This window comes from Saccopteryx leptura, chromosome 3 (assembly GCF_036850995.1).
Source record: "Saccopteryx leptura isolate mSacLep1 chromosome 3, mSacLep1_pri_phased_curated, whole genome shotgun sequence".
Taxonomy (NCBI): Eukaryota; Metazoa; Chordata; class Mammalia; order Chiroptera; family Emballonuridae; genus Saccopteryx; species Saccopteryx leptura.
In genome coordinates this window covers 65,638,545-65,655,805 of record NC_089505.1, presented here as the reverse complement: position 1 = coordinate 65,655,805, position 17,261 = coordinate 65,638,545, and the positions used below count along the sequence as shown (strand labels likewise).

Sequence of the window (17,261 nt, the reverse complement as noted above, 5' to 3'; positions counted from 1 at the left end):
GAAGTTTAACAAAATGGGGACTTCAGGTGAGGAAGGAGGCATGGGTGTGTGCCCCAGCTGGGTCATGTGCCCACAGGGGACGAGGAGGAGGAGGAGGACGGGTCCCGGGAGGAGCGGCTGCCTTCGTGCTTTGACTACGTCATGCACTTCCTGACGGTGTTCTGGAAGGTGCTGTTCGCCTGCGTGCCCCCCACTGAGTACTGCCATGGCTGGGCCTGCTTTGGCGTCTGCATCCTGGTCATTGGTCTGCTCACCGCCCTCATCGGGGACCTTGCCTCCCACTTTGGCTGCACCGTTGGCCTCAAGGACTCCGTCAACGCCGTGGTCTTCGTGGCCCTGGGCACTTCTATTCCCGGTAACCCCCCTGGAGACCACCTAGTGGGGTAGGGTCTCAGAGAAGCCAGGCAGTGATGCCTAAGAGAAAGGCCCTTCAGAAATTCGGTGGTGGAATCATGCAGAACTTATGTGGTGGGTCCCAGAGAAATATGCTGGTGAGACATATAGGAACTAGGCGGGGTCCTGTGTGATGGAATCCTCCCCAAAAGCAACCAGGTGGAGTGTTCCACAGAACTAAGATGGTGGCAAATAGTAGAATCCAGGCAATGGATTCCATAGAAACAAGATGTCACTTTCCTCTCCTCCCCCACTCCTGCCTAGAAACCAGATGAAAGGTTCCATAGAACTATGTTGATGGGCATAATAGGAACCAGAGGCTGAAGGAGGAGTTGCCATAGAAATAAAACGAGGGTTTCAGAGCCTGTAGCTTCTGTCCCATCGAAACACAATGGCTAAAATACCCTCTTCCCAAATACACCCGAGCGAGAGTCCCTCAGAAACCAGGTGTCCAGGACAGAAATTCCTACAGGAGTAGGGAGACCCGGTGGGTGCGGAGGCTGATACCTGTTTTCCACATCAGTGCGTTCACCCATCAGGAGGTGGCGCTGTCCCGTCAAGGCAGCAGGAGGTGGGTCCTGTGGAAAGCAATGTCAGGGAATGGTTGGTTTTCTGATGCTTGCCCTCCCTACCAGAGACCCGAATTATCAGCGAGATGTTCAGGAATGGGTGGAGGCCTCAGTAACCAGGCCGTTGCTTGACAGAAACCAAGTGGGGAATTGACAGGGAAGGGGTTGCATGTGGGTGGAGCCTAACACTTTGTTCAGCTTGGTGGCAACAGGATGGTTGGGCCCAGAGGAAAACAGGCAGTGATTTCCACAGAGAGCGGGCAGCACGTCCCATAGAACGTAGGCCGCAGGCTCCACAGAATGCAGAGTGGGTCCCACAAAAATCAGTGAGCCCCACAGAAAGCAAACTGAGTTCCGCTGAAAGCAAGCAGCAGATCCCATAGAAAGCAGACAGCAAGTTCCATAGAAAGCAGGTAATGGATCCCGGTGAATGCAGGCAAGTCCCATATAAAGCAGGAAGTAAGTCCCATGGAAATAAGGCAGCAAAATCCGGCAGCTGGTCTTGTAGAGAGCAGGCATAGGGATGGTGACCAACTTTGCTTCTTAGGTGGGGGTCAAGGCCTTATGACTGTCTTTTTCAGGGCTCCAGGGAAAGCGGGTGGTGCCTGCACCACACTCGGCCAAGGGGATGGTGTGGGTCTTATGGAAAGCAGGCGACGGGACAGGTGGATGCCAGGACCTGGGGGCGGCGCACGGAGCCCTCCTGACCCGCGCGTGTCTCCGCCCCCCGCAGACACATTCGCCAGCAAGGTGGCGGCATTGCAGGACCAGTGCGCGGACGCGTCCATCGGCAACGTGACCGGCTCCAACGCGGTGAACGTGTTCCTGGGCCTGGGCGTAGCCTGGTCGGTGGCCGCCGTGTACTGGGCTGTGCAGGGCCGCCCCTTCGAGGTGCGCACTGGCACGCTGGCCTTCTCCGTCACGCTCTTCACCGTCTTCGCCTTCGTGGGCATCGCAGTGCTGCTGTACCGGCGCCGGCCGCACATCGGCGGCGAGCTGGGCGGCCCGCGCGGCCCCAAGCTTGCCACCACCGCGCTCTTCCTGGGCCTCTGGTTCCTCTACATCCTCTTCGCCAGCCTGGAGGCTTACTGCCACATCCGGGGCTTCTAGCGATCCCGCAGAGACTCGGCCGCCCCCTGGAGACGGTGGCACCGGCTCTGCGCGCGTGGCTTCTCCAGCCTCCAGAGATACGGCCTCCTTGCCTCCTGGAAATTGATCTCCCTGTCCACTGTCCCTCCCTTCCCCTTGGAAGCGTCCCCAGGTCCTCTTACCAGTTACCCACAACTCCTGCCCATCCCTCTTAATTTCTGTCTATACCCCTGGGGAAATTTCTGCCTCGAGGTCCCTCCCCACACAACCTCCCTCAGTGACCCTCTAGAGAACCTACTGTCCCTCTCCCTAGACACCCAGCCTTGACTTTCCTAGAGGACCCCCACTGCCACCACCATGGATGGACCTGTGTGGCCCAGGACCTCCGAATTTAGCCCTCCCTTGGGGGCCTTGTAGGAGGCTGATCCATCCCAGGATATCAAGGGTCTCAGCCCTTTCCCCAACTTCAGGGAGCTCCGTTCAGCCCCCAGGGGAGGGGAGGGGAGAGGACAGGTGGGGGCATGCATAAAGGGGAACCACCTTCCCTGATTTCTCCACTCAGGCCCTTGGGAGGACACTAATTCTCGAGGCTTGGAGAAGGGAGGGGAGATGTCTGGGGTTTTAGAGTTGGGGGGCATACTTGGAACCTGCAATTTCTCACATTCCAGCGCCCCACTCTCCTCCACTACCTCTGAGAGCCCAGCCATGCCTTGGAGAGAGGGGGTTGTGTGTATATATAGTGTGTTTAGGGGTGGGGGTGCGGGAGGGTGCATGTCTTTGGAAAAGGGGGTGACAGACTTTCCTTTTGAGAGGGCAGCAGAATCCCCCAGCCATGAGAATCAACTTTGGGGGGGAGGCCAGGAATCAAAAGGACTCCAGCCATCTCCCCTAACAATCTAGAAAGCTTATTTCGCCCTCAGTGCCAGCCAACCTGGGCAGGACCCTCGAAAAGGAGACCGAGGGTTCCAGAAGACCAATGCTACAAGCCAGCAAATGCTGCCACATCTCTGCCTGATGGGGAGCAGGGGTGGGTGGGAGGGTGGGACCAGGACCAGGGGGTCTGGGTGGGCATTTTTAACTTTGGAGGCCACCCATCTGTTGGTAGGCCATCTGCATTTTTCTTACTGATGTTTCCCACCCATAAGACATACTTGGGGTGTGGGGAGTGCTGCCCACTTTTGGGAACCCTAAGGATGACCCTGCAAACCCATGACACCCTGCTTCCCGCGGGTTTTTAGCGTCTGTCGTCCTGTTACGCGTCGGCATCCCAGACCTGTTACCCAGTCTCCTCCTCTACGCCGAGCTCATCAGCACCAGTCGCTGTCTCTTTTCTTTGTGATTTCTGTAAAAGTTGCCATAAAACTTTGAAATTCTGCCTGGGAAACAGCCTTCCCGTGAGAAGTTGGGATTCAAGAGGAGGGAGCTGCTGAGGTCTTTGACAGAGATTTTCACAGCTGTGAAATAGACCAGGTAATCTGTGTTTCTTTCCGGGGGAGGGCCCCCAGTCCTCTGCAGGACACACCCACGTGCACCAGCCACACTCAAGGTCCACACAGCTTTCCCTAGCCACTCCCCCAAACCTCGCCGGGAGTTTTCTAGCCACGCCTCTGGAGTCAGCAGCACAATATTACTCTTCATAGGGTATCCTGGGAACTCAAATTTGCCTGAGCAGGAGCTGGGGTTGATGGGAGTTTCCTGAATAAAGCAAGTAACTTTTTCAAATGGCTGGAATAGGAGGAGGAGGGATGTGTGTGTGTGTGTGTGTGTGTGTGTGTGTGTGTGTGTGCTTCAGATAAAGGGCACAGCCTACAGAAAGATGTTCAGATTTGAGAGTTATTGGCTTTTTCGTGCAAGTGGTTAGCGGTGAATGGAGTATGGGGGTTTGGAGACTGAAGAGAGCTCAAGAGGACTAATTATAAGAGACCTAATCAGCCACGCTAAGGAGCTTGTTATTTATCCTAAGAGCAAAGGGGAGCTTTGGAAGGGATTTTAATGGGGGATGGGAGCACAGCAGGCAATCGATATAATCTGATTTACCTTTTCAACCGATTCTCTGGCTACCTCTGAGACTGGAGGTTGGGAGATCAGAGAGGAGACTGTGACAGCAGAGAAGGGAGTCTTGGAGTCGGATGGTGGGAAGGAAGATGGTGAAAAGGTGATGGTTTAGAGAGCTAATGTATCGGGTCCCTGGCAGGAAAGAGATGGTGCACTTAAAAAGCCTAGCCAGGGAGCGTTGAATGAAAGGAGTATTTAAGGAGTGAGTAGGGTTAAGGAAAACAAAAGAGGGAAGGTGCAGTGCCCGGGGCTAGCAGTAGAGGGAGCAGTTACGATTCTGAGCTTGAAAGCGTGAGCTGTTATCCGAACTGTTGAGGCTGTAGCTGTACTATAAGAGAGGAAGGAGTACAGGCACCGCCAACCGGCCACCCACGCCCAGGACAGAAGGGGGACAGAGAGTGAAAACCTCCACCTTACTCTCCTCCCACCCACCAGTCTCCTGAAGCTAGGACTCCTGGCTTCAGCTGCTCGGAGTACAGACCAGGACCGGGAAGGTGGAGAGTCCATGCGGGAAGGGACGAGGAGGAGAGGTTTCAGAAAGCGAGGTCTTTTCTGGGCTGGGGGAGGCAAGGGGGGTAAGTGGGAAGAATAGGCTTAGAGAATATGCTGGATTCAGCTGAGTAAATGCTGAGGGCGAGATGCCTATGGGACAACCAGAGATGTCCGAGAGGGGACATCGGGAACCCAGGAGAGGAGGCTGTGCTTAGGAGTTGAGGTTTCTTGGCCATGGGGTGTCATCAAGCCTCGGGAGGCTAGTTGGGCTGCCCAGGGACAGCGTGTACTGTGTGTGAGAAGGGGCACGAACTGTGCTTTGAGGGGCTCCAACATCTAAGGGGCACATGGAAGATGGGAGACCTGTGGATGGAAAGGGACCTGCCAGAGCAGTAGGTGGGGACATGGGGCGCCTGAAACGAAAAGAAGGAAGTTTCTAGAATGAGGTTGTAGTGTAGGATCAAAGGCTGCGGGGAGGTGGAGGAGGAGGATTGAGAAGTGACTCTGGGATTTAGGACTTGACTAGAGAGATGTTAAGTGGAGGGTGTGGAGGCAGAAGTCAGGTTGATCTAGAGCAGGGGTCCCCAAACTTTTTACACAGGGGGCCAGTTCACTGTCCCTTAGACCATTGGAGGGCCACTACATACAGTGCTCCTCTCACTGACCACCAATGAAAGAGGTGCCCCTTCCAGAAGTGTGGCGGGGGGCCGGATAAATGGCCTCAGGGGGCTGCATGCGGCCCGCGGGCCATAGTTTTGGGATGCCTGATCTAGAGTGAGGAGGGACTGGCAGTGGGGAAACTGAGTCAGGGCATGTTGACCACACTTTGGAGAATCTTGAAGGAGAGGGAGTTGCTGGAGGAGGAAGGGGCATAAGCAGGCTTTTCCACCAAGGTGGGGACAGGTGTGAAGCAGGGGGCATTGAACGCAAGGGTGTAAGAGAACGTCTGGGGGGGTTGAAGTTCGTGAAAAGCAGCCGGAAGTTATGGGGAGAGAGCCCGCAATGTCAGGCACTATGCTGGACTCCCCTGGCACAGCCTCGTTCAACCTGCCACCTGTCCTAGCAATCACACTCATTCACAGGTGAGGAAACTGAGGCTCAGAAAGGTGGAACAACTAGGATGCACAATGGGACAGTGACACACTTCAGTGGCATGGAGGCTGAAAATGTGTGAGTCTGGTGGCAGAAAGATGAATAAGGCCTCAGTTTCAGTGTCAAGTGTCCCCAGAGCTTAGGATGTGGGTGCAATGAGGAACCCAGCTGATGTCCTTCATCCTGCCCCTAGCACCAGGATTCCCGTCTGGACACAGGAACTCCAAGGGAGACCACTTGGGAGTGATTGAGATGATTTGTCATGGGAGGCTGCACAGCATGAAGAGTTATTTTTTTTGTGCCTCAGTGCCCTCATCTGGAAAATGGGAGCAATAATAATAATGGGGCTGACTACCTATTTCACAGGGCTGTTATATTAAATTATAATTTAATATATATAATTTATTAAAACTATATAATTTTAACATACTTAAAATATAATTTATTAGAATTATAGTATTAAATTCTATATATTTTTATTACAGTTATATTAAGTTATATATATATTAGAATAATATCTGGCACATAGTAAGAGCTCAACAGATGGAAAATAATTATATATTCCAGGTATTCCCAACTTGCTTGTTCACGTTCCTATTCTATATTCTCTCTCCACACACAGACATGCGCGCACACAGCCCTCTACACACCATCCTGGAGTGAACAGCATCAGAAGGGTAGAGAAATGCAGCATCCTCATGACTTTGCCACCCGAGTCCCATTTGCTAGATCACTAAACCCTAGGAGAACTGGATGAGAGGGACTAGTCTCTCCCTCCAGCCCCTGGGATTCTTTGATTCCTGTTACTCATTGTGCACCTGCTCTGTACCTGGTGCTCTGCTGAGGATACTGCAGGGGCCCAAATGTCCCTGGACTCACCAGGAACACAGCACAGTGGGGTGCACATGCCAAGTAAGGTGCGAGAGGTGGTGGCCAGGTTTGGACTTGTGAGGGCAAGGACCCTGGAACAACACCCCAGGAGGAAGCAGATGGCACAGAACTGGGTAAGTGAGGCGACTGTAAGACAGGCATGTGAACAGGCCTTGGTGACGAGGTTGCAGGTTTGATCCCAGCTCAAGGCACTTACAGGAAGCAACCAGTGAGCACACAACTAAGTGGAGCAACAGATGAATGCTTCCCTCTCACTTTCTCTCTCTGTCTTCCTCTTTCTGTCTAAAAATCTATTAAAAATATAAATAAATTATTTAAATTTAAAAAAAGAATGTGAAGAGAGGGGTGCAGGGGGGTAGGGAAACGGGCGAGAGATGGTGCAGCACCCCTGGGCCGGCAGCGGGGGGCGGGGTGTTAACAGCCCCAGACTGAGGGACAAGAGGTTGCAACTCCCAGAACCTGGGGAGGGTGTCTGTCTGTAAATCCTTGTAAAAGCTTCCTATTAATATTCTGATAAACAGACGTAAATAACAGGGATCCGAAATAATGTGGTTTAAATAAGATGAATTTATTTCTCTCGTGTAACAGTCCACATTTGGTGTGTCAGCTCTAATTCATGAAGACAATAAATAAATAAAAACAGGTTTCTTCTGTCTTGTTGCTCTGACATAGCTAGTCTAGTCCCAGACGGCTCAGCTCCAGGGCCCCTGTCCAATCAGGAAGGTGGAGACAGGAGAGGTCCAGGCTCCACCATTCTCCGTGAGTTTTTACCCAGGAGTTCCCCATATCATGTCCTTCTGCATCTCAGTTACCAAACTTGAATCCCGTGGCCACACTTAGCTGCCAGAAGATCTAGGAAAAGAAAGTTGTTTTTATTCTAAGTCACTGGGCTAAAAATTGTAGATTTTTAAAGAAACATGGAAGATTGGGTGTTGAAGGACAATGAACAGCTTCTTCTGCCAAAGGTTTGAAGGAACACATAGAGGTGATGCTCAGAAATCTAACCAATCAGATTATATGTACCAGACAAATTCACCACTGAAATCCATGCCAAGGAGCCTGAGGACCTTTGCATCACCAGTTCCAAGATCAATGTCCCCAGCTGAGCCTGACCTGCGGTGGCTCAGTGGGTCAAGTGTCGACCTGGAACGCTGAGGTGGCCGGTTCGAAAAGCTGGGCTTGCCTGGTCACGGCACATATGGGAGTGGATACTTTCTGCTCCTCCCCCCCTTCTCTTTCTTTGCCTCTCTCTCTCTCTCTCTCCCCTCTCTCTAAAATGAATAAATAAAATCTAAAAACAAATAAATAATTAAATAAATAAATGTATTTTTTAAAAAAGGTCCCCAGCTGAATCCAGTCCTGATCCTCTAACCTTCCCCAAACTCTGCCGTCCACGTCCATACCTCCTCAGCCTCCTCTTTCTAAATGGCTCTGCAAATCCTAAGCCTGTTTCCTCCAAATAAATCTGCAGCCTAGACTTCCTCCTCCCCCATTTCCTAGTCCTCCCCCACCTTTCCCTGACCCTTCAAACATCCTGTTTTGGTACCTGTTTCTACATAACAAAAACCACCCTAAAACTTAATGGATTAAAATGACAAGTTATTATTCTCTCTCCCCGGGAACTCAGGATTGCAGGTAGATGTCAGCTAAGGCTACAGTTATCTGATGTCCAAGATAGCTCACCCGCTGGCATTCGGGTGCTGGCTGTCAGCTGAGAGCTGGGCTGCTGACCGGAGCCCTCGTCTTTCTTGACAGTTTGTTTGCATTTTATCTCTGCACAGCTGATTCTCCCACTGTCTCTGTTTCCAAAGGTTTCTGTCTCTTTTTGACCCGGTCTCCCTAATTCTGCATGTCGCTCTCCACTTTGCTTTCTCATCTGTACCTTTACTCCTTCTCTCTTTATCTGTTCCCAAATGTCAGTATCCCCACTGCTTTGTGTGTCTGTGTGGGACTGTGTGTGTGTGTCTGTATGTCTGTCAGTTATCTGTTGCTGAGTAACAAACCACCCGGAAACTTAGTGTTTTAAAGAACAGTGTATTTTTTCTGCAAGATGTTGTGTGTTGACAGGGGTTGTCGGTTTCCACGTGGGGTTGCCTGGAGCTGGGATGTGCAAGGTGCTGTGGCTTATGGCCGGCAGGGGGTGCTGTCTCTGACCTGGGCCACTTCACTTTTCCCTGTGGCTAGACCCCCTCCTCCCTTAGTTGGCTAGAACCACTTCTTAAAAGCAGAGTGGCGGGTTCTAAGAGTGGAAACTGCAAGGCCTCGGGTCACTTCCATCACATTCTGTTGGTCAAGCAAGTCACAAGATTGCAGGGGTGGAAATAGACACCAACTCTTGAGGGATGAAGTGTGTGCCTGGAGGGCGGGGAGGAATTGGTGGCCATTTGGAGCTGAATAAGTGTCCCCAAAGGTGTCCATGTCTTAATCCCCTAAACCTGTGGCTGTTACCTTATATGACTAAAAAGGATTTTGTGTCATTTAAAGATCTTGAGATAGGGAGATCATCCTGGACGATCTGGGTTGACTCTAAATGCACCCAGGCAGATCCTTATAAGAGAGAGACAGGAGGAGGAGGCTATGTGGAGCTGCACCAGAGGTTTGAAGATCCTGGCCCTGAAGATTGGAGTAATGTGCCCATGACAGTGCCCAGCCCCCAGGAGCTAAGAGAAGCAGGGAGCAGATTTCCCCCCCCCCCAAGAGCCTCCAGAGGGAGCACAGCCCCTAATTGCGACCCACAGGGACTGATATTGTGCCTGTAGCTTCCAGAACTGAGAGAGAATAGATTTGTCTTGTTTTAAACCACTGAGTTGGTGCTAACTTGTTACAGCAGCCACAGGAGTCTTATACCTCACCTTTAGAGCTAATCCACCACTGCCTCTGTCTCTTCCATTCATCTCTGCCTGACCTGTGGTGGCGCAGTGAATAAAGCCTTGACCTGGAATGCTGAGGTCGCCAGTTCGAAACCCTGTACTTGTCTGGTCAAAGCACATGTGGGAGTTGATGCTTCCTGCTCCTCCCCCCTTTCTCTCTCTCTCTCTCTCTCTCTCTCTCTCTCTCTCTCTGTCTCTCTCCTCTCTAAAATGAATAAATTTAAAAAATGAATGCAAGCTCCATTCATCTCTACATCTTGAACTCTTCTCTCTCTTTTTTTTTTTAATTAAGTGAAAGACGGGAAGGCAGAGACAGTCTCCCGCATGTGCCACAACTGATGGACCAGGATCCACCCAGCAAGCCCCCTACCTGGTGGTGCTCTGCCCATCTGGGGCCACTGCTCCATTGTTCTGCAACCAAGCTATTCTAGCACCTGAGGCAAAGCCACAGAGCCATCCTCAGCACCTGGGGTCAACTTGCTTAAACCCTTCGAGCCATGGCAGTGGGAGTGGGAGAGAGAAAGGAGAGAGGAGATAGAGAGAGAGAAAAGGGAGGGGTGGAGAAGAACATGGTTGCTTCTCCTGTGTGCCTTGACCAGGAATCGAACTGGGACATCCACACCCTAGGCCGATGCTCTACCACTGAGCAACCAGCCAGGGCCTTGACCTCTTTTTAAAAAAAATTGTGATAAAATAGGCTTAACATAAAATTTATCATTTTAAACATTTTCTTTTTCTTTTTTTCTTTTTTTGACAGACACAGAGAGAGAATCATAGAGAGAGACAGATAGGGACAGACAGAAAGGGAGGGAGATGAGAAGCATCAATTCTTCGTTGCAGTGCCTTAGTTGTTCATTGATTGCTTTCTCATATGTGCCTTGACCGGGGGGCTACAGCAGAGTGAGTAACCCCTTATTCAAGCCAGTGACCTTGGGCTCAAGCCAGCAACCATGGGGTCATGTCTATGATCCCATGCTCAAGCCAGGTGAGCCCACGCTCAAGCCAGTGACCTCGGGGTTTCATCTTGGTTTTCCGCATCCCAGTCTGACGCTCTGTCAACTGCACCACCACTTGGTCAAGCTGAGCTTAATGTTTTTGAGGTTCATCCATGTGGTAATGTGGGTCATTCTTCATTCCTTTTTATGGCTGAATAATATCCCACTGTATGAATATACCACATTTTGCTTATCTATTCTTCTGTTGATGGATGGCTAAATCTTTTTTTTTTTTGAGAGAGAAAGAGAGAGAGGAGAGAGATAAGAAGCATCAACTTGTAGTTGCTTCATTTTACTTGTTCATTGATTGCTTCTCACACGCACCTTGACAGAGGGGTATGTGGCTCTAGTGAAGCCAGTGACCTCTTGCTCAAGCCAGTGACTTTGGGCTTCAAACCAGCGACCTCAGGGCTTTGAACCAGAGACTTCAGTGTCAGGTCAGCACTCTATCCACCGCATCACCTCTGGCCAGGCTAGATGCTAAATCTTGAACACTTATGTTTGTTTCTCTCTCTTTATTTCTTTGTCATGTCTCACCTGCTCAGAGCATTTTAGGTTTTGAGGGTATATTAATGAGGGTCCTCCAGAGAAACAGAACCAATAAGATGTGTAGATAGAAATTTTTTTTTTTTTTTTTGGCTTATGTGATTGTAGGGCTGACAAGTCCAAATTCTGCAGGGCAGGCCAGGAGGCTGAGACTGACATTGCAGCTCAAATCCAAAGGCAATCTGGAAGCAGAATTACCTCTCTCTCTCTCTCTTTAGGTAAGAGGAGGGAGATAGTGAGGCAGACTTTCACATGTGCCCTAACCCAGATCCACCTGGTAACCCCATCCTGGGCCGATGCTTGAGTATCAAGCTATTTTTAGCACCTGAGGCTGACCTGCTCCAACCAACCAAGCTATCTTCAGCACCCGGGACCATGCTCAAACCAATCAAGCCACTGGCTGTGGGAGGAGAAGAGGGAGAGAAAGGGCGAGAGGGGGGAGAGAAGCAGATGGTTGCTTCTTCTCCTGTGTGCCCTGACCGAAAATTGAACCTGGGATGTCCATATGCTAGATTAATGCTCTATCCACTGAGCCATCAGCAAGGGCCCCTCTTTCTCTCAAGGTCTTCAACTGATTGGATGAGGCCCACCCACATTATGGAGGGTAATCTGCTTTACTTGTTTAAATGCTAATCTCATCTGAAAAATACCTTTGCAGCAACATCTGGATTAAAGTTTGACCAAACATCCGGGTACCAAGTGGACATAAACAATTCATCATCACAGGGGGATCTTGTCTCCCTGGTGCCCTCTCTCTGCCTATCTACCACATCCGTGCCCAGCCACTATCTTAGATTAGGTTCCACAGAAGCCAGCCTGAGGCAAGGATGGGAGACAAGTCATTTATTTGGGAGGTGACCCCAGGAGACACTAGAGGGGAGACAGGGAAGGAAGCCATTAAGGGCTCTGTTAATGAGCAGGGCCCCTCCTGCAGGCAATGGGGTCCACTGGGGATTGTATAGGACCCTCTTTGGTGCCCGACCTGAGGGTAAGGAATTGGGGTATTTATCCACTGGCCCCTGGATGCTGATGGGGAGGCTGCTTCCAGGGGTTGACTCCCCAAACTCCCCCATCCCCACACCCCCACCGGTGCTGGAGGGCACAAAGGGAGGGGATTTCAGGGGGCAGTAATGAAAACTGCTGTTGGGTCTAGAGGTACGAATGGACATGCAGAGCCCACAGGCCCCACCGCCTCCCTGTCCTGATGGGAAAATGCATGAGCACCAACGGAGAGGCACAACTGTGTCCGGTGCCCTCCTCTCCTAGCCACCCCCCCCCCCAGCCAAGCATACAGCTTCTGGTCCAGGCCTAGAGAAGGGCTGGCTCCTGGCACCACCTCTGCATCCTGCCAGCCCCGTGAGGATTTAAGTCAGACTCTAGGGAGGACTTCCAGGCACTCAGGCTGTGGGAGAGAAGGTATGAGGATTCTGTCCTGAGTGCCTCCTAAGGTATTTGCCCTCTCCGCCCCACGCCTCCTTCACTGTCTCCCCCACACCCTGCACCACCCCCACCATTTCTCCCCGGAGGTGGAGGGAAGGAAATGTCAGATATGATGGACTGAGAGGGGGCAGTTGGGGTCAGCAGAGGAGGGATCGCAGGGCTGGAGGGGAAGAGGAGCAGAAAAGTGGGGAGGGAGGAGGAGGGGCCACAGAAGAAAACAGAAACAGAAATGGAGACAGAATTAGACAAGAGAGACTTGAAAAGGCAGCGCTGAGGGAGATGGGAGGGGAGAGCGAATCAGGGCAGACACAGTGCGGAGGTCTGAGCAACCCTCCAGCCAACACAGCACACAAAGCGGAGGGGCTGCCCAGAGGCACGGAGAGAAGGCCAGAGATGAAAGGGCGTGGGGGCCGGCAGTCGGGGCCAGAGTAGGGGGAGGTGGGGGGAGGGAGAGAGGGGGACCCAGGGCTGGGCACACAGAGGCAGAGAGATGGGGGAGGACGAGAGCAGAGGTCCCAAAGACAGAGGCAGGCAAGGTGCAGGGGTGGGGGTGGGGTGGACAAAGACTGAGAGAAAGAAAGATTGAGAGCGAAAGAGAAAATGAGAATTAGAAATAGAGACAGAGGCAGAGAGAGACAGAGAGGTCATCCAAAGAGAGGCACAGGGATAGAGAGAACAAGGTGGAGGGAGAGACACGTGAGACAGACAAACAACACACACACCAAAGACGGGGGGACACAGTGAAAGGGGGGGGAGGAGGAGAAGGAGGAAGAGGAGGAGGAAGAGAAGTGGAGACCCAGAAAAGAGATGAGGTTCAAAGAGCAACTGGCAGAGGCAGACAGACACCGAGGGGGACAGGGAGACAGGAAGGGAAAGGTCTGGGGTGGGAGTCACAGCCCCGCGCCCCTCCCCCGCCCGGGTCAGGCCTGGTCCTCCTGGTAGCCTCTGCCGAGCCATGGCTAATGGTATGATTGCTTGGCGGGGCGGCAGGCAGCGGGTGACAAATGAGCTGCCCGCGTCCGCTGCTCAGGTGATGGATGGCCCAGGAGGCGGGCAGAGGGGCGGGGGCGGGGCGGGGGTGAGCAGCAAGATAAATATTTCCTTCTCCTGGAGCCGGGCCAGGCGGGGGCGGGGGAGGGGGGGAGGGACTGGGATCGGGCGATGCATTTATGAAAGGTCTGGGCAGCGGGATGGGGGAGCTAGGGACAGAGACAGGAAGGCAGGGACCCGGGACACGCTGGGACGGGCTGGGGAGGGGGGGACAAAGGCCGAGAGGCAGAGATGGAGTGGGAAGCAGGGGGCGGCAGGGCGACTGAGACTGAGTGGAAATGAGAGACAGAGAAAGGACACAGAGATAGAAGAAGGTGCAGGACAGACATGAGAGACATTGGGACAGACACACACACACACACACACACACACACACACACACACACACACACACACCCCGGAAGCGGAGAACTAGAAGGCTCCTCATTTAAGAGCCTTTCATCCCCGCCCCTGGGCAGAGTTACAGAGGAAGGAAGATGCAAACCCAGAGCTGATGATAGAGGGGAAACTGAGGCAAGAGTTAGCAGTACCCAAAGAGAAGACAGGAGGAGCCCTGAGCAGCTTCTCGCTCATCCTCAGCTCCTGTGGCCCTGAGAGTAGACCCTGGGAATCACTGGGGTCCCTGGGGATGGGGGGACTGAGGGGAGCAAGGGTCCTGCCCAGGCCCCTGTGAGGTCCACAGCCAAGGTGGGGGGAACCTGTGTTGGGGACACCTGGAAGGTCCCCAGATGTACTCATGGAAGGCTCAATGAGGTGGACATGATGGGGCCTTCCTACCTTTAAAATGGGGCAGGGGGCTATTCAGGTGTCCCATCCGGCACACAGGGGCTGAAAGCCACCCTCACAGATGTAGCCACCCTGTAGTCAGCAAGCAAGGACACATGACACACACCTGGACCCCATCTACTCCCTCCTCTGGGACACAAGAGTCTGAGGGCCCAAAGGCCATTTAAGGGAAACAGCTTGTCAGAGGGGGCCTGAGGTTAGAGAGAAAGGGGGGGGGGGAGGATGTGTGTGTGTGTGTGTGTGTGTGTGTGTGCGCACGTGCGCGCCACACAGACTGTCCAGGGCCTGGAGTCAGAAAGCTGGCCGCCCCCTCCCTTCGCCTCCCTCCAGTCCCTGGCCTTCCCCATCCATTTTTCTCCAACACTCCAATTTTTTTCCCTTTCCAATGTCTCGCTTCTCTCTTTAATTAAAAAGATTTATGCCCAAGAGTCCAAGCCCCCCCCTCCTCCTTGTTTAGGGGGCTGGAGGGTCCTTCTGCGCCCAGAGCAGAGGAAGAAACAACCTTCCTTTCTCCCAGTCACCCCCTCCCTCGGCCTCCCAGGACCCTTACCCAGTCAAGACACGGTCCCCTCCATCCCTCGGCCTGCTCATGGCTCATCCCTCACTGGGAATGTCGCTCAGGTTTCACTCGATTTTGGAATCAGCTTGGGCAAGGGGACCTCAGTGTGCTCCCCCCATCTCAGGACACAAAGTGAGGCTGGAGACCCAGGCCCACGGCTCCCTGACCCTGAACCTCAGCCGAGGGCCTTGGTGGTGGGGACGCACAGAAGAGCTTTGCATCTTTAATTAAAAAGTGATTTAAATTAATTTTCTGCTCCAAAACCCCTATCTAGGAGGCGGGCGGGGGGGCGTGTGGTGGTGATTAAAGCACCCCCTTCCCCTCTGCCTTCCGTAAAGGGCAGCATCACCTGCAGGACAGCTGCATACAAGCGTTCCTGGGGGGGGCGCCAAGGCCCCCTGGAGTGAACCCTGGCACCCTCTAGTTGAACTGGTTTCCCATCATCCTTCACCCCCGGGCCCATTGTTCATCCAGCAGATGAGGAGACTGAGGCTCAGAGGGGACCCATCCTCACCCTCCGTCACAGTCCCCCTCTTGCCCTCTCCCAGTGGGCAGGGCTTCTGCCCTAACCCCCATCTCTCAGGCTGTGTCACCCCTGCCTGAGCCTGGGTGGTTTTGTTCATTTCCACAAGATAAGAGGATGAAGGAGAAGCAGGTTGCCGCAGAGGTAGAGCTGTTTATGAGGGTCGTAAAAATATCCTTAGAGAGCCCAGCAGGGGTGGTGCACTGGCTCCAGCCACCTGCTCCATCTCTCCCCTCTCTGATTTCCCCTCTCTAGATCTCTGTGTTCCCTCTCTCTCTGGTTTCTGTGCGCTCCTCTGGGTCCTGTGCCCCCTCTCTCTAGGTCTCTCTGTCCCATCTCTGGGTCACTGTCCCTCCCCTAAGTTCCTGTTCCCTTCTCTCTGGGTCACCATCTCACTACTCTTTGTCACTATCCCTCTGGAGTGATGGTTTGTACCTTTGAGGGGGGAGGGCAAGTATCTCTTTGTAAAAATGTGAAGAATACTATAAACCATCTTCTTGGGGGGGGCAACACACAAGTACCAAATCCACAGGTGTCCTGATGAACATTTGCACATGCGTGTGCAAACTCCCCCCAAATCCAAGGGCACCAGAGGATAAAAAGATTCTTAATAAATAAAAAGCCAGCAAGAGAATGAATCCCAGTCTCTTCTCTCCTTCACACTTTCCTGCCCTCCCTGACCTTCTAGAACACACCAGGCACATTCCTGCCCCAGGGCCTTTGCACCTGCTGTTCCCCCTGCCTGGAATGGTCTTACCCCAGATATCTGCATGGTTCCCTCACCCTCTTCAGGCCTCTACTCAGATGTCACCTCCTCTGAGGACTTTCCTGTCCAGCTTTTATACATCATGCACGACATCCTGACTCTTTCTTTGTTTCAGAGCACCCATCTCATTCAAGCATTATTTTATACCTACACATTTATTTACTTGACTATTCTTTCCCCCCATGCGACGCTCACCAGAATGTGAGTGCCAGGAGGCTAGAAAATTTGTCTTCTTCTTCCCTGCTATTTCCCCAGAACACCGCCTGGCATATAATAGGTGCTCAATAGGCTTTCACTGCACACATCTGTATACCTCATTGGAACACCAGTTTCGAAGGCTGTCTGGGTCCCAGCCTCCTCCAGGACGCAAATAAAGCTGTGGCCCTTCTCCCCAGTGTCTCTGTGGCCAGTCACACCACTCACCCTCACTTTTGGAGATTCCATAAACTAACTCCCTGAGTCAGGCATTGAGGAGACTTCAGGCTAAGTACCTTCTAACAGGCAGGAGTCAGCAATAGGCAGAAAGTCAGAATGACACTTCCAGGCGCGCATGCACAGTCACACACCTGTGGTGACACTCTGCCGTCTAAGACACAGATATTGTATGCACAGACCCAGGCACCCCCCACCCCAACACTCACCTCACATTCAGACAAAAACAAGGCACACAGTCGCTCCTGTAAACATACACACACAGGCATGGTCAGACAATCAGATGCACAGACACAGCAAGTCACATACACACAGGTGGCTTCAGACACAGACACAGGGTAGCCTTATTTCCCAGGAGAAGGGAGGTAGGGGGGTCAGAGCAAGAAGAGAACTAAAATGTGGGGGTTTGGTTACTTTCAGCCTCTGGTTCCCTCCTCTCCTGTCTCTCAGTCAAGGAGCGGGTGGGGGGGAGATGGCTGAAGAGAGGGCCCGTGGGAGGTGGGGGAAGGGAGAGACGAGAGAGGCAGAGATGTGTGGGGCAGAGATGGGAGAGAGACAGAGACAAAGAGAGAAAGAAATGGAGAGAGACGCAAAGATGTAGGGGGAAAGGGGAACCAAAGAGATAGAGAGAGAGACAGAGAAAGGCGTAGATCGCGGAGGACAGGGGTGCAGAGGGACAGAGACCTGTGGCAGCCGCGGGGGAGGGGGAGGCA

General features: G+C 52.7%; 1 protein-coding gene and 1 long non-coding RNA gene across 3 annotated transcripts in view; both read left to right on the top strand.

Annotated features, from left to right (window-relative positions):
- The window catches only part of SLC8A2 (solute carrier family 8 member A2), a 29,847-nt gene extending 26,785 nt beyond the window's left edge, over nt 1-3,062 (top strand). For both annotated transcript variants that reach the window (XM_066373860.1, XM_066373859.1), the window contains 2 exons: nt 77-355; nt 1,696-3,062. In XM_066373860.1, coding sequence (XP_066229957.1) covers nt 77-355; nt 1,696-2,072 — 656 coding nt within the window. In that variant the 3' untranslated portion in view covers nt 2,073-3,062. The remainder of the gene's footprint in view (nt 1-76; nt 356-1,695) is intronic.
- Nucleotides 3,063-3,129: 67 nt separating this feature from the next.
- Nucleotides 3,130-7,224, top strand: LOC136399064 (uncharacterized). The gene is made up of 2 exons (XR_010750096.1): nt 3,130-5,161; nt 5,372-7,224. It is a non-coding gene; the product is annotated as an uncharacterized lncRNA (long non-coding RNA).
- The last annotated feature ends 10,037 nt before the right edge of the window (nt 7,225-17,261 follow it).